Source organism: Lepisma saccharinum, chromosome 1 (assembly GCF_977018435.1).
Source record: "Lepisma saccharinum chromosome 1, izLepSacc3.1, whole genome shotgun sequence".
NCBI classification, from domain to species: domain Eukaryota; kingdom Metazoa; phylum Arthropoda; class Insecta; order Zygentoma; family Lepismatidae; genus Lepisma; species Lepisma saccharinum.
The window spans coordinates 10,806,474-10,829,043 of record NC_139229.1 but is presented as its reverse complement, the minus strand read 5'-3'; the positions used below and the strand labels follow the sequence as shown (position 1 = coordinate 10,829,043).

The window sequence follows — 22,570 nt, the reverse complement described above, 5'->3', positions numbered from 1 at the left end:
TTACAGCAGAAAAAGAACGTAGCAGCAGACACTACCTAATTATTATTATTATTACCTTCGAACAAATTTAACCAAGAACACAGAAACGGTGGGCGTAAAACATGACTCGACAAAACACTAGCCACTTACGTCAACATTCCGTTTCTGCTACTACTCCGGACGTTTCTAATGTTACTACTATTCGATCAAAGTCATTAATGAATTATTTTTGCACATGGCATGTTTTTGATCTAAAATTGTAAATGAGAAGCTTATCAAATTTCATACAGTATTTGTAGTGTGTGGGATTAATAACTGAGACGATATTAAAAATCCTAACCCTGTCAGAGATTCTGTAAAATTAGAAATCATGCAATGGATGGATTCTCTTAATTTTGTTAAAATGAAAAATGTCTTCAGGAGCGCGAAATAGAAAATTGCCAAACTGGCTAGTTAAGGTTAGAATTTTTTTCCAGTTTCCAATTTAGATTTAAATAGTGTGTGGAACATTTTGTTTATTCTGCTGGCACTGTGTCAGGTATAAGAAGGGAAGATTTTGCAAATCATCGTGGTTTCTTTATTTTCTAAAATACTTTCCATTTTATTTTTATTTAGGTATCAGTATTTAGTTTCATTTTAGTCATGTGTTTAGTGTCTATATTAACCTGGTTCCGACTTCGCCGCCGATTTTTAACAACAGATTCGTGATTAGGAGGTCAAAATTAGTTAGTAAACCGAAAATTAAAAAAATTGGAGACTTTCTCTATATTGTAAATTCGCTCCAATAATAAAATATGATTGCATTTTCTTTAACTCGATATTTTTTGTGCCTTCTTGGCTGTAAATGGAAACAACTAATTTCGTACACCACTTACCTTTGTGTCACCCAAGAATGAACCACTTGTACGTGATGTGGTAAATTTGGTTCAAGAATTACCCAAGAGCTTTACAAAATGTTATGCTCCACCTCCTATTGACCAAGAATGTGTTTGAGCTGGCTCGGTGGTCCTCTTTCAGTCTCGACACCAAAGTTCCTGGGTTTGAGTCTTGGTCTGGGCGTGGGTATTCTTTGTCTCCCCTTATCAATTTCATCACCTATCATCATCGTTGCGATTAGCCGAAAGTGGCAGTAAAGCGACACTGGAGAATACAAATCAAACTATACCCCCATCGAAAATAGGCCATTTTTGCCAGAAATTGGTCAGACTTTCAACATGAGCAAAAAAATCAGATCTTATGTTATATTATTGTGTTGATCATTACTAATCATGCTATAAATCAATGTTTTAAATCCAGCAAAATTAATTCTGGCTAACAAACTAAAGTACAGTGAACATGATCTTGAAAAATATATTGTATTTTTATTGTATTGTCCTGTATTATATTATACCATGCTGCATTATATGGCAGTGTTCATTTTATAACCATGAAGACATGTGCTAAATGCTATGAAGTTAAAACTAGAGGAGACACAATAAACTTAACTGGAGAGAACTGAGGAATTGCACTTGTATTGCCACGAGTTTGGTTGTATGGTAAGATTCTACTTTACGTCCTTTTCGTAAGGAATACATGTCTTATATCGTTTGAAAGCTTATTGTATAAGGAATTTGAAAACATAAATCCCAAAGTGAGGAAAAATTACCTGGAGAAGGAAATCGATAAAAACCGATGTCCGGATATGCATAATTGATCGTACTGAGGACATTTTTCGATGATGAAGCACATATTTAGGGGTGAAATGAGTGCTAATGAAACCTAACCTAACAGCCCTAACCTAACAGCCCTAACCTAACCTTGTAGGCATACCTCGTCCCCGTGAATGGTTCGTGGGGCTATCGTGAACAGAAAGTGTAAAACACACGCATTCACCATGCGGACACAAAGACGAGCCTGCAGTGTTGTTAACTCCCATCGGTTACCACCAAAAAGCAATAAGGACGTAAAGTAGAATCTAGCCGGTTGTATCATTAATATTTTGGGTAACGGTTCCGATTGTTTTATGATTTCTCCTAGCACAAAGACTAATTATCATAGAATTCTGAAAATCATTGTCACACAAAATTTGAACCTTCCTTAAAGTAATGAGCACTGTTTGGACTCGAAAAAAGTTATTTATGTTGAAAAATAACAACTTGGAAATTACCTTGCGCACTTCTCATAGACAAGATATTCTCAGTCGACAAGCGACAGTAAATAATGTAGAAGCGTGGGAATGAATGTAGAAGTAAATCGGAACCTTGGTAGAATGCATTTAGGGACTTTATTTTAATGGTAAGGGAACCAAACCTAACCTGCCTAATCTAACCACGAAAGCATATATTGAACAAAACCTTAAGTAATCACTAAAACTCCACAGTATGTATTAACAGATGTACATCAAAATCGAACCATGTAAAAATTGCATTCGTAGCATAATGAAATTGCCATAAAACAAAAGGAACTTGGGCCACATTGGGTTTATAAAACAGTATAATACATGCACAAGCTGTCTTGTTTGGTTTCGAATTGGTTATATCATTAATATTTTGTTTATAAAACAGTATAATATGTGTACAAGCTGTTGTGTGGTTTCGAAGTATTATATGTGGGATTACAGGCAGCCCTGTGACAGTGTTAAAACACAATAATTTTATGTTAGCCTTGAAATGTATCCTGGAATTTTGTCTAGTTTCATGGTGTTGCCACCCTATATATTAACATCCATAGGATTTTTTTTTATTTCAGAATGCAGAAGTAGATGATAACGAAAATGATAATGTTGATTTTGGATTTAATGTGGAATTACCTTTGCTAAAGTTTAAAGGAAGAATAAATTACTGTGACACTGCTGGAGATTGTGGAATAGCTTGTGAGGAAATAATGTGAGTTTTAAGTAGTTTGGAAAATTAGGAGTGTTTTACAATGGTTCTGAAGTAATCAACATTAGCATAGCAATTGTTATGTGCAAATTAAACTATTTCTTTTCATGTATGTGTTTCAATATGTAGATTGTAAAGGTTTGATCGTTAACTTTCAAAAGTCATGCCCTTGTTACCTTTCAACATCCTTATTGAGTATTTAATCAAATATTCAACTGTAGAAACAAAGTTAAAATTAGGATTTGAACATGATAATGACACTTGGACATTGTGTGATTGTTTTATATCATTCTATTTACCACACATAATTAGACTGGTTCAGTAGCTCAGATAGCATGGAACTGACATGACATGCCAGAGTACCAGGTTCAAACCATGGTTGGACATAATATGTCTCCTGAATCGAATTATTCAACAGTTGACTGCAAATTTTGCAGCATTGCAAGTATTAAGATTTAAGCAAGCAAAAAATATCTTGACACATGTTTCCAGTTCTCGTGTATCGCATGTTCAGAATCATTGTCAGTTTCATCATGGAATGGCCTGGAATTAAATCATTAGAAATGCCAACATATTAAAAAGAGAGTTATGAAAAAATAGAATGGATGAACCAAAATAGCAGCCATATATAGGATCACATATCACAATTTAGACATTATTCAAATAAGGAAAGTGTGGGAAATTAGCAGTTGGCAATTATAAGCAATGTAATGGGTCGAAATAGGTACTAAACGAAGATTCCGGTCCCATTGTACAGTCACACATGCTGTAGGCTGTAACCTTTTCACTGAAAGTCAGTGGTATCATTACTATCTAGAAGTGTCCATGATTGTACAATCAACTACTATGTATCCTATTTCCTACATGTATAACATAAACCAGGACGTTTTCCTCAAAGAGCAATAACATTGTTGTTTCATTGTACCTGCTAAAGAATCATTGCTAAAAAAAATGATATGCCTTTTTTAATGGTTTATGCCGACCTCCACGGTGGAGTGGTTAGTACAGCATGTTACAACTCCAGGAGTCCCAGGTTCAAATCCCATCCTGAGCATGGGTGTTCTTTGTGAGTGTTCATCACTCATCCTCATCTACGCGATTAGCTAAAAGTGGCATAAAATCAACCAATCTTAATACTTTTCATTGCAGAAGTGAGTTAGAGAAAGGAGAAGAAGTTGTTCTTGGCTTTGACCTTGAGTGGCCTGTGACTTATGGTCATGGGAGTTCCAGAGTTGCTTTGATGCAAATTTGCATTGATGACTCTTTGTGCCATTTGTTTCATGTAAGTGTATATTACTATTTATATTAAGTGTTATTCTTGCATGTGATAATCTGTAGGTGATTAGATATAACCTTTACAAATGATATATAAAAATGCATTAAACTATAAACCTGATTCTTGGAAATGAAAGTTATGCATGTGATGTACAAGAACGCATGCATCTCAACTCAGTTTTTTTCTTCACTTGCGGTGTACTTCCATTTGTTACAATTACTTCAAAATTGTATTAGGAGATGTGATTACTATTTCCGTATGGTCCCAACACCTCTCAGTCGTTTATTTCGTCATTTTTAACATTCATACTTACCTATTCTACATTGCGAAAGATTCTTCAAGGTGGTATTTGGCTTTTTTCACGAAAATAATTTCAATTTTTCACATTATGAGTAATTATTGTGCTTTCTTTTTTCGCTTCCGTAACACAATATGGCGGACGCAGCTTGTCTAGCGTAACCAAAAAATGCCCCACAAACCATTTCATGCATAGCCCCAAAAACCATTCACGGTAAGGTTAGGCAAACATAGTCAAAATTTTGAGTCCTTGTAATATCAGGAATGTATATTTCGTTTCTTCATCTTCTTGCAAAACAACGGCATGGTTGGAATCATTGACAGGGGATTACGTCATCGCGACATCCAGTTCACGGAAGGAAATAAGAGCAACAGCAATTGTGCCTCGGACAGATGTTTTTCTTGAAAAACACATGAATTCCCGGTCAAATACATTCCACGACGAAAGAAAATACCTACACGAACTTTCAAAATGCTACAGAAACTCATTAACGTAAGTAGTTTCTTCTGTAAAAATGAAGAAATCCGTTGGGGCCATACGGAAGTGTTACCGGAGATGTGAGCTTGTACAGTTTTTTGATACACACACACACACACATCTTCAGAATAGAGAATTTTAAAAAAGTAATATTGGCCCAAATTTTAATTGTGAAATTCTGATATCACGTATGCACACATTTTTAATGAAATGCATTAAATGTTTGTGAGCACATATTGAACAGAACAATACTTCCATGTATTCATTTTGCACTGTTACCTACAAAACATTTTATGTGTGCCACAAAGTTGTGATTATCTTTTATTTTGTCCCATTTTTATAAATCTGTTTTAAAAATTACTTTCAGTCGTACTCCCTCTCCAGATTTGCTGGTATTAGCATTTACAGTTACTCCCACATGCTCACAGTGTTACTTTTTATGTTTTCAGTAGGTTAGGGTTGATTTTAAGTTTCCTTGCTCTCCATATGGGTATATGTTTTCCATGTAGAAAAATAAAATCTCCAGGAAGATTAAAATTAAATGTGCTGTCACTTGCGTAACCTACTTTTCCTTGACATAAATTCTCAAATTAATACTAAGCATGAACTTAGAAGGGCCAATTAATTTCTTCAGATTTACTTCCACTCTATTATACAGTTGAAACTCAGACCTTAATGAAAATAATGAGACATTAAAATGCTGACAAAGACAAAATTTTATGTTTTTAGTGTATATTTTTATACAATTTTTGCCTTTGTCAGCATTTTAATGTTTTATCATCATGGAAACAAGGCTAAACAGTGTTACCATAAATAATGAACTGAACCTGCTCTAAACTAGAACTGTTTCTAACACCAAGCGTGTGTGCTGGATTTAAAATTCTGCAATTCTTGCAATGAATCCATTTAGTTATCACTTCTCCATAATAATTAATGCAATGGGTGGTCATTGGAAATGAAATAAAATGCATAAAACACTAGTGTACACACAGGGGAGCTGCTTCGGAAATTTTGAGAAAACCAAATTGTCAAATGCAAAAAACTCTGGAGGATCAAAGTTATAAATACAATGCCACCTTAAAATGACTCCCGGTTACTATTTTTGTCTTCCAACGACTTTTACAACAAAGGTTAAATATAGTAATTTCGAAATATTGTATTGTGTATCCCCCTCTCCTAGAGCCATAAAATATATAAATTCTCCTGATATTCAATTTTGTGGGGCAAAGTGAACCTTTGTCCACACACTGTAGATTGTCTTGCCAATTCAGATGGTGCTATAATTTAAAATTGTACAGAATAGTGCAAATGTTAAGACTGTAAGTAATATATCGCAACTGTGCCATATCAACCTAACTGCTTCTATATATTCTCAGGTTACCACACATTATTATTGGTGCAGACCAGATATAGTTCATTTTACATAATTCCCAGGATATTTACACTTGTTAAAGTGTTGCTTGGTGTCTGTGATAAATTTAGATCACTACACATGTATCACCTGATTGGGGATAAATGGGTGCTGTATATTTTTACTGATTTGTAAAGCATGCAATAACATGAAGGGAACCTTTTTCAAATTGCAGTTGAGTTGCATGAGAAGTCTACCAGTTGCCCTGAAACTTGTTTTGCAGCATCCAAAATTAAAACTGACTGGAATTAATATTGCAAGGTATGAACATTTTTATATCCTTTCTAACACATTGTGTTTTTGTAGTTCTTCTTATGTATTACCTACTTTGTGTTTTGGAGCCTGCATTGCGTTCTATGTATCTTATTGGTTTTGATGTACTTATTCCTTTAGTGCGAAAAGATAGTTCACCTTTAAATAAATAGGTTTTCTCGGGACATCAGCTAGGTGATTTCCAGATAGACTTCCGAACTTTTGAGAGCAAATGTCACTCTCATCTTCAGGGATTGAATTGTTAGCTCTCGAAAGATCATAAGGGCCTCCCCGCAGTGGTAGCGTCGTTGCCTTGTAATCAAGGGGTCTGGGTTAGATTCCCACTTTAAACTGTAGGTCCAGTCCCGATTAGCCTTACTGTGCATAAAGTGGGCTTAAAACACCAACTCAATCAATCAGTCGAAAGCTCAGAAGCCTTCCGGAAATCACCTGGCTGATATCCCTAGAAAACCTCTTTATTATTTGCTGTTACAAGAATTAGTTCACCTTTTGTTTACTACTAACAAACATGTTTTCATTATTTTGGGGTTTGCTGCTGAGTTATAAACTGATGGAATATAAAAACACAGCACAAACTATCACATTGTCAAGAATAGAAGCATTAGAGAAATAAAAATCGTGTGCGGGGGGTTAAAAAAGAGGACGACAGTGAAGCACATACTTTCTCCTTCACAGCAACTAAAGCCTACAGGTCGTCATGGCTGATGTCAATTCTTTTATTGTGCTCTTACCATTTACAATAGATCTGGCTGCCTTCAGGTTTTTGTTTCTTTTTTGAATGTTGTATGAGGTCTGTTAAAAAGGGAACCAAAATTTTGAAATAGAGTGCTAATGTATCTATACTCGTGCTTTGATTTTTCTGAAGGAAGATTCTTGATGCCCCAGCATATTCAGCACTCCTTATTCCGGAGTTTTTGTTGAAGCATAACACAATTATTGTACCACAGCCCCTTTATTCTCCTGATTTGGCACCTGCAGCCTATTCTACAAAGTACCTATCAGAATGAACCAAACTCATGCTGGAAGAAGTGTATTAACAGTGGAGGGAGATACTTTGAAGGGGATAAATCTGATCAAGCCATGTAACAAGTAAATAAAATAATTTTGAAAAAGGTTGGTTTCTTTTTGGACAAACCTTGCATATGTGTCTTCTGGAGTTAACAAAGAACTAATGAAATTATGATTATTCTGTGTAAAGATGAAAAAATATTGAAGTGATAATATACAGCATGCCATAAGTAATGAATACAATACTTTTTATAGAAACTTTCAATTGCAGTATATTGCTAAATATGTCAATAAAACAATTGGCAATTTGAAAAATCCATGCATCTGTATTTATGTCTGCATGTTTCCTATTAACTAGAGTCCTTTGAAAATTATCTTTTTTTTTAATTTCTACATCTAGCGATCTGTGGAAACTGAGTCGAGACTTCCCAATTGTTGTGAAGCCCATTGTAGAATCTCATATTATTGAACTGGCTAGCTTTGCAACCAAAGTATTGGATTGTCAGCGGACATGGAGTCTTGAAAGGCTTGTTCGTCATTTGGTAAGTGGTAATATCTCATTAAGATAGGTAAGCTGAGAGAGAATGTTATCCGTACAGGTTTTGCCTCCCACCTTCTGAACGTGTGTAAACAGTCTCACTTTGATGCACTGCATCACTGCATACCAGGTGTGCATTGTAGCTGCAGGACCAATCAAAACTGATTCCACAATCGAGTTTCATGCTAATTTGGAGCAATGAACACATTTACATAAATATTTTGGAAACAAGTGCATGAGACTGGTAGCCACCCACCGTGAGGAAATTGGGGAGATACGAATGAGTAGCATAGACCGGTCATAGAAAATTTACATCAACGACTAGGCGTTTGCTGACCACACATCACCCTGTAACTGGTTGAAATATCTCCCAGCTCTGGTGGGAGTGAGGCCAGATTCATCACTCATGTTTGTATGCCTTTTTTAAACTTGATAATATGGTCTAATGACAAGAACATTAATTACACATACAGCTAGAGGAAATAACAATTTTGAAATTTATGAATTTGGTTTTCATTTCAGTTAAGAATGAAGCTTGATAAAGATGAGCATCTAAGGAAGAGTTCGTGGACAGAGCATCCACTGCCAGCTGAATTGTTGAATTATGCAGCAACTGATGCCTATGTAAGTTTTACATTCCATAAAGAATTATCCGAAAGCCACACAATTTGAAATTGTAGTAGCAAATAAATAAATAAAATTGTGGGTAATTCTTAGTGCGCGTGTGAGGGAGAGGAGGCAGCAATGATTGTACGGGCAACGGGATGGAAAAAAATCGTGATTTTTTTTTTAAAAAAACACTCAAAATTGCTTATGTTTTTTGGCACCGTACAGAGATATCTTTTTTATGGAATGGCTTTTTCTGGTGAACGGCCCTGTAAAATATTTGAACAGTTTGATTAAAACAAATTTAAATATAAATATACATTTTTCTCTTTCTGATACCTACTATAGAAATGTTTGTTGAGTGTGTTAATGAAACTATAATAATTTTTCTTCCAGTGAAAATAAAACATTATGAATGTACCATATACAGTGGAACCCTGATTTTACATTTTTCCGCATTCAGCTTGGTCTCCTGAAAAACGTAAAATCGAGGTTTTACTGTAATTGTAACAAACTATCAGCTGCTATGTTTATTTACAGCTTAATGATAATTACATGATTTACGGTTTAACATGATTAGTATTTTGTATATTATGCTACACACTATTTTTCCTATAAAAATTATGAATTTTAAATCATGACAAACTTATGTGTGTTTACATATTACATTTCCTTTCATATGACCTTCACCCCATTGGTACATATATTTTGTTTCCTTTCTTAGAGCCTAATAGACACCATTCAATGGTTACGAGATTAATGTACTTTCACCAAAAGTGATTCCGATATCTACAAATTCCTTACGTACATTATTTTATAAATTATTTCTTTACAGTGATTTAAATCGGTGATTTTTTTTAAATGATAATTAATTTAATTTTTGCATAAATGGGATTTATTTCATGTTGGGACATCCAGTTTCATTCACTACTGTGTCGGCAGTGTTTTTATCATTATTTCCTTTTCCTTCACAGGCATCTCTGCTAGTGTACAGGAATCTCGCAAGCAGAAGTAAGTTGGAACGGTAGGCTAACGAGACAAAATGACTAGGCTTGTAAAAGTCTGGCAACTCGGTCGTGTTGGCTACCAAGCAGCGTATGACCTTCAACAGATTCTGGCAAGGCAACATCTGAATCCTGACGGAATTAAAGACACATTATTGTTACTTGAACATTATCCTGTGTATACAATAGGCATAAGACGGAAAGATTACACAGCGGAACAAGAAGAAAAGCTTATGAGACTCGGGGCAGAGTTTCACCGTACAAACAGGGGCGGGTTGATCACTTTTCACGGCCCAGGGCAGTTGGTTGTTTACCCAATTTTGAATCTGAAGAATTTCAAATCGAGCATGCGCTGGTACGTTGCCCAGTTGGAAGAAATGGTTATTGATTTATGTGGAGGTGTCGGCATTAAGGCAGCTACGTCTCCACACACGGGTGTTTGGGTGAATGACAGGAAGATATGTGCGATAGGTGTTCACGGAAGCCGGTACGTTACCACTCACGGATGCGCTCTGAATTGCGATACGGATCTTGGGTGGTTCAGCCATATCGTGCCTTGTGGGATAGAGGGTAAAGGAGTAACTTCCCTCTCTGTGGAACTCAAGAAGAATATTAGTGTTGAACGAGCAGTGCCTTTGTTGCTAGAGTCCTTTAGTAAACAGTTTGAATGTAATTTGTGTGACTTTCCGAAAGATGAGAGTGAAGAGATTATGGCTTTAAGTAAACTGAAGGAATAATTGACATATAGTGTATGGATTTGTAGCATTTTTGTGTGTGTATAGAAGTGAAATTGTAGATTTGGAGCATACACTTTGACGTGTTTCATCTTCTACAGTGCAAAACCAAGAAAAATAAATAGTACTTATTAATATTATTATGCTAATGTTATACTTCACAAGAGGAAACACACATACTGTATTGACCTGAAAATAAGTTGCACCCTAAAAGTTTACAGGTGGGGGGGGGAGGAAAAATACAATAATCGGAGATATTGAGAGAACAAATATTATGGGTAGCAATTTTATTCTACGTTCTAGTATTTGGAAAACAACATGTACCTACAGAATTTCCTAACTTATTTATTTTCTTGTTAGGTATGGTATCAATTACGAGGGTCACTATTTATATTTTAAGCCTAACAATGAAAAACCAGGAATTTGGCATTGAAAACTGCTTTATTGTTTTTTGAAGTATTCTCCTTTATGGTCAATACACTTCTGCATTCGTTCGAACCATTTGTCAAAGCAGTTTTTCCAATCTTCTTGAGACACCTCCATAATATGGTTTTTGAACGCATCAACGGCGTCTTCCGCTGACGAAAATCGTTGTCTACACAATTTATTCTTGATTTTCAGGAACAAGAAGAAGTCATTGGGTGCCAAATCAGGACTGTACGGCGGATGACCCATCAATTCGATTTTTTGACTGTTCATAAAGTCGGTTGTTAGACAAGATGTGTAACAGCTGGCATTGTCTTGATGAAGAATGATCTGACGGCGTTTGTTTGTTTTCCATATTTGACCGAAGACCTCTTGCAAACAAATTGTTGTGTACCATTCAGAGTTGACCGTTCTACATTCCTCTAAAGGCACAGTTGCCACATGACCAGTTTTCCCGAAAAAAAACAGGCGACCATTTGTTTTGATGTGCTTCGAGCGCGAATAACTTTTGTTGGATTGGGTTCATCTTGAAACACCCATACAGTCGACTGCTGTTTACGTTCCGGCTCATATGCATATATCCATGATTTGTCACCTGTTACAATCTTATATATGTCTTTTGAAGCACCACGATTGTATTTATTGAGCATTTGTTTGCACCAATTGATGTGAGCATCTTTTTGAGTTTCTGTCAAATTGTGTGGGATCCAACGAGAACATACCTTTCTCACAGCTAAATGATCATGTAATATTTTATATATGCTGGTGGAACTAATGCCTATGGTTGCCTCAATCTCACAGTATGGCACATGACGATCTTGCAGTATTAGGTTTTGCACAGCATCAATGTTTTCTTGAACAACAACTGATTTTGGACGACTTTCGCGAATCTCGTCGGTGAGCAAATGGCGGCCACGATAAAATTCGTTATACCAGCGTTTCACAGTGGCAAAGGATGGAGCTTCATCGCCAAATGTGGAAGTAAGTTGATCGTTGCACTCTTGTCTTGATAATCCACGTCGAAAATCGTAAAAAATCATCGCACGAAAATGTTCACGAGTTAATTCCATTTTATTGTTGTCGCGCAATCTCCAAGGCAACATAAACAACACAAATCAAGCTATTGACAAAACATTTGAAGTACGTTATGGTCAATAATGCCAGACGATTCCGTGTAAACGTCAAATTGCGCCTAACTTCAATCAGTGTTGCCAAGGCTCAAAATATAAATAGTGACCCTCGTATTAACAACTTCAGTAGCAACAAGTACGTAAACACAAAAATCAAATGTTTGATTGTGTCATTAGAATGCTGCCAGTTTCATTTACAGACACTAGCTGTTTTGTTGCATTATTTAAAAATGATGAGCACAATTAAAAAAAAAAAATGGAATAAGATATGATGAAATGTAAATAAAAGCTGTACCTGAACTTTTCACACTTCAAATTTGGATAAAAAGAGGGACTTATTTTCGGGCTAATATGGTAAAAAGTTGTAATCTTTCACCAACTTAGCATGTTGTGTGACATGATTTTTTTTAAAGGGATGTTTAGTTTCAATAACATGCAAGGAAGATGACTGACTATAAGAGGCTTTCAGACTAAAGGGACAGGTGACATCACTCAGAATGGACAGGTTTCCCTATCATGCATCCTCAGAGCCTGTTGGTAGTGAATGCTTTTCTATGGACTTTCTTGCAAAGAAGAAGGGTGGATATTGTACAGCATGCCACTGTGGACAATCGTGACCACAGACAGGCGCTTGTTCAACGTCTCACAGTTGATTGCTGTGGAAAAAGACATGTAGTATTCATGGTGGTTGCGGTAAACGCGGTTTAAAATTACTTACGTGAAATTTAGAAGATTTCGTACTTCCGCATTGCACAATTTAATGGTTCAATCCTATTAATTTCGAAGATCCACTGTCTTCATTCACAAAAGGGTACGGCGTTTGAAGCGGAGATGGTACCGCGTCACTACATTGTTTGTTCCCGGGCGGCGGTGGTTGCGATTCTTCCCGTTCGGCAGCACTGGCGCACACATCTTGGTTTGCGTCGTCTGCTTCCTGTTGTCCGGTGGCGTTGTCGGTTGGGGGGCTGGGCCGTGTTGCTGAACTTTTACAGAAGAGCCTTCACACACAGCTGCACAGAAGATGACCTGCAAGATGAAATAGCGTGCGTAATGGAAATAGGCCTAAACAACGGTTACACCGAGCGCCAAATATCCATGTGGTGCGCAAAAACAGAAGCCCAGTTCAGACACCCAAGAAACAGAGATAACCCGAACCAAAATCCTAAACCCAAATGGATCGCCTTTCCATACCACCCCACCACATCTGGAAAATTTGCCAAGGCCATCAAACCCTTCAACATCCGAGTAGCACACAAACCCATATCCCAAATCGGAAGGGCACTACCCAACTTCAAGAGATACTACCTACCCAAACTTGCATCCCCCGGTGTCTACAAGACCACATGCCAATGCCACTACACCTACATTGGCAGAACCATCCGCACCATCAAAGAACGGATTAACGGACATGTAAAAGATGCCAAAAACGACACACCTAAATCAGGCCTCTCCCAACACCTCCACTCCACTAACCACACCATCTCCTCCATATCCATACTTCACCCAACCGGCTCTGTCATAGAAAACACCATCAAAGAAACCCATGCCATCATCCAGCAGAAACCAGCACTAAACCTGGACAATGGACAAGCACAGCCAACTTGGCACCCTGTCCTCAGAAAGATCCCCGACCTGAAAAAGAAAAGATGCTATGCACATACTCGACCCCCTCCAGCCATGCGGGGAACAGGAACGGCACATTACCGAGCAACATGGCCCAGCCCCCCAACTGACAACAGGAAGCAGACGACGCAAACCAAGATGCGCGCCAGTGCTGCCGAACGGGAAAAATCGCAACCACTGCCACCCGGGAACAAACAATGTAGTGACGCGGTACCATCTCCGCTTCAAACGCCGTACCCTTTTGTGAATGAAGACAGTGGATCTTTGAAATTAATAGGATTGAACCATTAAATTGTGCAACGCGGAAGTACGAAATCTTCTAAATTTCACGTAAGACATGTAGTATGGTTGGTGCCTGCACTTAAATGCAAAATCTAAAAAGAAAGCAGGCAATACAGCATTGATTGTAAATTTTCAATAGTAATGTATTTTGTACATAATAAAAAAAAATCTTTTCTTCAGAGAAAAGTCCCTCCCTCTTCTTTCTCCTCCCTTTCTTTTTTGGGGAAAGGAGAGAAGATAGGGAGATGGATTAAAAAAATCACCCCTTTTCTCTCTTCAATGTATATTGTACATTTATACACACACTTATGTAGTAGTAAAACAATGTTTTATGAAAAGATTAGCTCTTTATCTGTTTATAAAATGTACAACTTTGGATAACCTGTAGCATCTAGACAACACAAAAATTATACAACATACAACAACCTAAAAAAAAAAATTTTTTTTGGACAAATATAATTCTTGCATAGAGGTGTATTCACATAGCTGCACAAAGTAATGACATCACTTTTCATATTACATAAAGTTTGTACTCGCACACGTAAGTAACAGGTAAATTGTAACGAAGATACGAATTCTCTCTGGATATGCTTCCAAGACCTAAAGTTAATGTAACCAGTTTTTTATGTATTTGTTGTGTGTGTGGGGGGGGGGGGGGGTCTAATGGGGTATCACCTCTCCTATGTCTGCACTCTTGAGTAAAGTATTGCCAGCCTGTTCTAGAAAAGGGTAAGGGCTATATTGAGTACCAAGAGCCTGGACGTAGGTGAGATGGCACCCGATTGGTCTACCACATCAAACTGGTTACATACAAATCTCTCGTAATTTTTCACTGACCTGGCTTTAATCCTAAAAACAATCGCTCCATTACTTGCTGCCCAAAAACCTTAAAGAATTATTTCTACCAAATATATTGTGATCAAAAATTTTAACTATTGATTTTAGTAACAATAAAAGCATTTGAATTATCTAACTTTTTCAGATATATTGACAGGTCACCAAAATTTTATGTACATTAATTTTGTTACTTTTTGCAGTTTCTATAAATTGTAGCTTAAATACATTGTGAAACTCGGGGTCATAGATAATGTATTACAATGAAGTAAAGTTATACAAATAAGCTTTCAATTGACCCACTTTCCCCGTTTATTAATTTCTAAGAAATCTCAACACAAATTTATGTCAAACCCCTTTCTAGAAATTCAGATTCTTCCCTCACCTGAATTTTTTTTTTACATAATTCTTTCACAATCAGAAGTTCATTCATTACTTAACAAACTGAACACAATGTTCATAGACAAATTCATCTTGAATACCATATTACTTTTAAATAGAATTACTAAATCGGAAGAAATTGCATGGATCTTTCATGTGCTTCACATCAACATCCTTCAATGCAAGTGAGTATATTTGCTGTGTTGCAAGTCGTTATTGAAACCTACAATGACTGGGGGTTCTTCACTGACCCACACATAACTGGTTGGATGATTGCCCACCTCTGCTGAGGTATGTGGGAGTGAGGTAGGCCCTGGCCCTCAAAGGCCGTTGCACCACAGGTTATTTGTTATTTTAGAGCCATGCAAATTTCATTTTTCACAAAAACACGAAATATGAAATAACATGCTGTAATATTCATTTTTCATGTTTCTGAAAGGTGCGAGGTGCATTTTCCTACCCTGTTTTGTCACGAAATATACTCTTAAACATGAAATTTACCGTTTATATACCGGCGTGACACTTCCTTAAGTCTGAAGTATCCTGTGAGTTATGCAATTCACGGAAGAGAGATTAATTCTGCTGTAAATATTTGAGAAGCAAAAATGGACCCCTTTAAACAGGAATAAACTTAATACTCTGCTAACTACATACACTATATAGCCAAAAGTCACCGGACACCCAAGTGAACGTGGAGATAGGGTCATGGTCTGGGGCTGTATTTCCTGGTTTGGGGTCGGGCCATTAGTTTTGGTGATGGCAACATTAACAGTGGTGTTTATGAGGACATTTTAGACTATCGTGCTGCCCACACTGTGGCGACAGCTTCGAATGGGCCCTTTTCTCTATCGCCTCCATGAAGCAGGATCCATTGCATCGTGGTTTGGGGACAATCAGGTGGATGTGCTTAGCTGGCCTGCTCAAAGCCCCGACTGGAACCCCATAGAACATCTTTAGGATGAACTGGAGTGTTGACCGAAAACTACCCATGAACTATTCACAAGACTACAGGACGACGAATGGGGAAAAAATCCACCAGCAATATACGAGAACTTTGGAAAGCCTGCCACGAAGAGTAAATGCTGTAAAAATAGCGAAGGGAGGTCTGACATCTTATTAGTTACCTGGCTGGTGTCTTTGGAATGAACAGCACTGGGTGTCCGGTGACGTTTGGCTATATAGTGTAAATGTGCTGTTAGAAGGGATAAGTTTTTAAATCAAATCTAAGATTATATTCGCAATTTTAAAACCAAAATGTCATTTTATATAGCACTTTTGATGTGATTATTCACCACTATAACACCGAAATTTTATTTTATTTACCGCTTTTGGACCCGAAATAGACTGTTTTTGTACTGAAATTTTGCTTTTTTATTTACCAAAAATATGTGCCTCTAGTTATTATGTTGCAAGTGGCACAGTTTTTCGATCTGTTTACTTGGACTGTATTGGACAGAGCCTGCAGTCGACTGGGGAATACTTTGAACATTAAAACAGAATGAAACTTTGGTCTCATGATTACACCATACCATTATTTCAGCATGTATTATATCTTAATAGCAATTGTATTGGAGGAAACTGAATCATGATTGCTTAACCAACAATATTTTGTGATTACATAGTAATATTCTATGTACACATGTACTTACATTAATTATCAACATCAAAATGTAATAATTAAAAGTTCATAATTTGGAAATGATACACGCGGTAGTAGATAAATGCAGAGAAACTAGGACTCGCTTCATCTGCGAAACTGTTCTAACGAGGATGGTGGCAGTGGCCACTGACATTAATAGAACAAAGAAAAACAGTTTCGCGGATAAAGTGAGTACTAGTGCATTTATTAATTATAAGTTGTTCAAAATATTGATTAATATAGTGTGTAAGTATTCCACTCCCAACCATATGCATCAATTTATCAAGAGTTTTGCTTTAAAACGTACAATAATTACAACAGAATATTAAAATGAAAGTTATGTAACCACAAAATCCAGTTTTTCACACAAAATAAAATAAAAAAACTAAATTTTTCATAATTTCCAGAATAATTAGACCGCAAATTTGCATGCAGCATTTTTGAATACCCCGCGACACACCAAAATGCTGATGCACAAAACTGATTACTTTGACACAGTTACATCTTACAACACTGTGGGGGAGGGGAATCAGTAACTTCTCTTTTCCCCACCATTATTCTAAAGACTGTCAAGAAGCAGATGATAGGTCCATGCTTTTTCTATACTCCTCTTAAATAAACACAATGTTACATAATTTACACAATTTAACCATGCATAGGGGTAGGAAACTAATTTTAAAATCCTACAAAGAAATATATTACTCGCAAAAATTAAATTTCAAACATCAAACAACAGATTACATACAAATACTCAAAATGTGATACATTATTCATAGCATATAAAAACCTAATATCAGTCACAACCATTACAAAAAAAAAAGGCAAATAGTTAATAGATTGGTACATAAAAATGCATTAAAGAGCTTAATACTAAATACACCTCTGGCAGAAATACTGTAATACATAAAGAATAAGCTGCACACAGGAATGTAAATTAAATACATGGAATGTTATTCACTCGTTCGTTCCCTTCTATTAACATCATTTAAAAATAAAAAATTAGAACTTTTTGGTTTATAACATTAGTGCAGATTGCAAATGTTTGAAAAGGTGCTTTTACTAGAACAAGAACAAGAGCATGGTGTGGAGAAGTTAAATGTCTCTTACATATCATCACAGTTCTACTACACTTGAGCAAGTTTATGTACAGTGGAATTACAAGGATTTCGGATGGCTACACTGTTTGAAGCAGCAGAAAAACATAGGGTAGTATGGAACATGGGAAGACTTGAGAAATTTCCTCTATATTTTAATAAGATTATGTGTATAAATATTGCATGTTGTCAATGAAAGCATGAATATACTGGAAAGTAAATATGCTTTATAAACATGTATATAATTTGAGTAAAAAATCACACGAAAAGGTTAAATGTTTCTCTTAAAATAAATATTTTCATGATGCATGGACAAACAACAACACAAGTAATTGTTAACTTCATGATAGATTGCATACAGAAGAAAATTTGAACAACAAAGCTAGTAAAGAAAGGAGTATAGATCAGAGAATTACTATCAGCTGCACAATCTCGAAGAAGTTTGAACGAAATAAAAGAAAGAAAAACAGCAGGGGACCATACTTTTAGACAGACCCTCATATATTTTTTAAAATGCCAACAGGTGCATGATAAACTTATGAAATCAAAAATATACATCTTTAATCATGCTTTCACTGGCCCAGACTTATGTCATTGGCTATAGATGTTAATACATAATAATGACGTGCTAGTGAACACATATTGCATTCCTCACAGGAAACATGCTATGATTAGTAATAAATGTTCAAAGGCGTAGAGAAATGTTTATAAAAATTCTTACATGGTTAAAAAAGAACAACTGTGCTATTTTAAAAATAGATTCTACATATACTGTCTAATAAAACCCTCATAAGGCGAGACTAAGCATTTAAAAAAAAATTACGCCTGTTCCACCAAAAAATCTCAATAATCAATTTTACAAAATTCTGGTATACAAATTTTTACTTGCAAATCTAAACAATTCCTTTCTAAACCAAATTGTCTGAACTCGTCAGTTTGACTCACCTGGCCACATATGTAAAATTCAATGCACAATATTCATGTATTTTCAGCCTTTGCAAATCTGATGACAACATTTCGCTTGTGCATAGGAGAATGATCGGGAAAAGTAAACAACACAATGACTACACACAAGCAGGAATTTCTCTTAAATAATAATAAAAAGATCATCCTGATACATGCTTTTTGGATTTTAACAGAACTGCCAGCATTATGCTACAAATATATATGCAAAACGTCAGTACATACATATGGTTTACAATTGGAGGGTTGGGAAAAAACTGGGTTTAAGTCAATTTTCTGTCGTAAGCAAGGTAGTGGTCTCATTTCCTGCCATGTTGATGCTGTCCTGGACTTCACAATATTCTTTCTTCAGTTTCATACATTTGAAACTTTAATTCATCATGTTATATATATTTTTTGTACCTTATCATTTACATCAGCACTTTTTTGCAGTTAATATTTCATTTTATGGAATTTTACAAACATTGACTTACCTGTTTTTTCCCCCTGACCCTTCAATTGCTCTGGCTTACATTATTTTTTAAAAAAATTATCACTTTAAGATAACCAAAGAATATCTTATGCAGGTTTTACTTGACATGATATCATACACAATAGCTGTTTGCAATAATAAGAAATACTGTATAAAAATTGCCTTCAACCAACAAGACTCCTGCTTCTATCAGTTAGTACACACACACGCACACTCTCTAAGTACACACGCTGCTTAAACTAAAAGCTAAGTTACTCACACGATTCTTTCCTCTCCCTTTTAAACAGCCAACGCTTTCTGATGTAGGTCTACAAAAAGTAATATTAAAACATTTGCCAAAGCTAGCCTTCTATAAGCTCCTGAAATACAAGTCTGTACAATTATATAATCTCTTTTTCTTTTCTTGTAACAGCCTCTAACCGTTAAAGGTACTTCTAAGTACAGACATTATGCCCAACCGACTCTGGCCAGCATATATACATCAAATACGTATTATTTTTTGTATCTAAAATGTACAAAAATGGGCACAAAATGTGTCTTGAACTATGAACAAAAAAAATGTATCTTTGGAATTGTCTCATATAAACCACTCCTTCTTCTTTTGGACTTGGTGCCCTGTTGTTGATTGGACGACGGCAGAGTCGGGATCGAGTGCACTTTCAGCACCACGGTCCTCTTGCGTCAGGTACTCGCCCTTGTGCCTGGCCAGGTACCGGCCGATTAGTACCGCCATGATCACCAGGGCGATGAAGATCACAGCCAACACCCCTGGAAGAGCAAGAGAAGGCATATGAGAGGTAAGCGATGATGAATTAAAAAACTAGTCTTCAATAAGGTGACTAGACATCTTGTATTAGCCAGAACGGTCCCTTTTCTGAGTCTGTCCCGATATTTTTTAACATAAAACGGGACACCAATATGCAACAGTGACTTATCTGCATAGAATTACTGTAACAATACACCTTCTCTACTATTACTATTAACTGTGGCATTGTTGGGAAGAACTTATTTTACATTTCAATGTCACCAATCTGCAATGTTCCAATTTTCTTAAAATATTTGAGTCTCTTCTCTGTTCATGTGGGACTAATGCTATCACTGAACAAATGTTTTCATACATGAATCGCTTGTGGACAAGTGACAAGAATGCTCTTTGAGTACAAGCTTTGAAAGTTATGTTGAATAATAAGGTGTACAAGGACACATGTGTAAACTTTTACAAAATGTTACATGAAAAGAAGGCAGCACCGAAGATGATGCAGTCATTGACAAAGTATCAATGAATGACTTCTAATTCTAAAAGACTGCTTGGTTGGAGTGGACTGCATATCACGACATTATGTTAAGTTACTTAAACAGTACATATTTATTTATTTAATTAATGTTCAAACATAAGTATTTATGATGAAACAGTTTTTATATTAAAATGTGTACATTTTTTCTGTCCCGATTTTTCCTTCAGCAAAGTATGAACAATGTCCTGTTATGTCATTTTCAAAATCTGGTCATCTTAGTTCTAAACCCATGTAAACAGCCTACAGTATGTATGGGACAGATTAAGATACTTTATCAGTATTTGCTGATTCAGGCATAATGGCGTTGATAAAATTACAGATAACTTTACTAATCAGATATTTCTATAAATAGCCTTTAATTTAGTGCAAAATTAATCCATTTTGTTATTGTCTTCACATATATGGTTGGTTGATTTGGTGTTTTAAGTCCACTTTATGCACAGTAAGGCAAATTTGACTGGACCCACAGCTTAAAGTGGGATCCGAACCCCTATATGCCTCCACCGGGTACCGAACGCAGGACCCTTTGTCTTCACAGATATAAAGTTACAATGAATGCAGTATAATATTTATGGGAAAAGGGAGGGAAAACAAGGAGCATTTAAATGGTGTCATGCTTGAATGACGTAATAAATCATCAATTACCTCCAAGAATTGCAGAGTCAGTCCTTTGGTAGATCTGCCTAATTCTTTCCTCATCCACATCTGGTGGGGGTCTCGTTTCCACAACATCTGGAGGATGAGTCACAGGCTCCACTCCGCAGAAATCTTCCACTAAGGCATCTGAAAAACAAACCAATGAAGCTTTCAGCAAGTTGCACAGTTCACATCAAAATGTATGTGAGAGTCGTTAGCACGATGTGTGTTCACGATTACAGACTAAAACATCACATCACATTATTACCATACAAAAAAATCATCATCGCCATATAAAAAAATGTCTTCAATCACTTTGGCATTGTACAGACATCTGTGTTTTCTTTTTTTTTTTTTTTTTTTTTTAAGCCACAACTCAAAATTTCATGTTGTGGCCGTTTCTCTACAGCTACATGTTATGTTTATTTGTTCATAGACAGTTTTCAAACAGTATAACATAAAACAAAACACTATACATTTCTTGGTATTATTAATACCAAATGCAGTTTGAAAATGTATATCCCCTCCTTTCATCATTATGGGAATTTATAAATAGACTAAACCAGCACTTTTTAATTATATATTTTAGTTCTATATGTAATAATGAAAACAAAAAGAACTTGTTCATAACGTGCAACAATTAGGGGCCAGGTGGAAGCATCCAATTTTCAAAATTTCCTGAAAATTAAGGTTTTCCTAATTTTTTTTTATTTCTTCACAATTTGGGGATGGGTCCTCAGTGAGTGGTCAATTGCCATTCTTCCCTGCAAATTTGGTCCATCTAGCTTAGGGCTGACTCTAGAAGCAATTTCTCTTCCATAAGGCGGCAACACTGCTTTCCTTGTACATTATTATTTTTTACCCCCAAGAAGCATCAGCCAATTTTCAACACAATTTTACACGCTTGCTACATACTATATTTTTTCATCAACTGTGGTCTATTGTGGTGGACACATGGGTGTATCAAATACCATTTTCTTTTGTAAAATTTCAATTTTCATTTTCTTGATCTTCTTCCATTATTGTGAGATACAATGCATAAATTTCGTCTCTGCTAAAAGCCCTGACATTCCGAAGAAAAAAAATTGTCTTGCTGCGACAATTACTTCTCAAGCTCCTTTTTTTCTTCTTCTTCATCCCACCAAGTTTGAAAAGCACGTACTTAAAAAGTCTCTTCCAGGGAGACTACACATGCACGTGAGGCTTCCTTCAGCTAAAGGTTAAGAAAGCTATGTGTTATTCAAGCTGTGACTACATGTTTTTTTTGTTCTGTATCAAACTGGTATGTTATCTGTTATTGGTATCAGACGTCGGAAAAATTTCTCATTAA

The 22,570-nt window shown here is 36.1% G+C and overlaps 3 protein-coding genes across 4 annotated transcripts in view; 2 read left to right on the top strand and 1 right to left on the bottom strand.

Moving 5' to 3' along the window:
• Window positions 1–313: 313 nt before the first annotated feature.
• Window positions 314–9,900, top strand: WRNexo (WRN exonuclease). The gene is made up of 7 exons (XM_083117433.1): window positions 314–437; window positions 2,707–2,843; window positions 3,990–4,122; window positions 6,478–6,563; window positions 7,984–8,125; window positions 8,644–8,745; window positions 9,702–9,900. Exons 1-7 carry the CDS (start codon window positions 390–392, stop codon window positions 9,753–9,755), a joined length of 702 nt encoding a protein of 233 aa, XP_082973559.1. The 5' UTR covers window positions 314–389; the 3' UTR covers window positions 9,756–9,900.
• On the top strand, window positions 9,770–10,468 carry Lipt2 (Lipoyl(octanoyl) transferase 2). The gene has a single exon (XM_083129453.1). The coding sequence runs from the start codon at window positions 9,770–9,772 to the stop codon at window positions 10,466–10,468; it is 699 nt and encodes a 232-aa protein (XP_082985579.1).
• Window positions 10,469–15,743: 5,275 nt separating this feature from the next.
• Nrx-IV (neurexin-4) overlaps window positions 15,744–22,570 on the bottom strand; it is a 114,191-nt gene continuing 107,364 nt past the window's right edge. For both annotated transcript variants that reach the window (XM_083129054.1, XM_083129062.1), the window contains exons 18-19: window positions 21,250–21,387; window positions 15,744–20,077 (exon numbers count right to left, since the gene is read on the bottom strand). In XM_083129054.1, coding sequence (XP_082985180.1) covers window positions 19,887–20,077; window positions 21,250–21,387 — 329 coding nt within the window. In that variant the 3' untranslated portion in view covers window positions 15,744–19,886. The remainder of the gene's footprint in view (window positions 20,078–21,249; window positions 21,388–22,570) is intronic.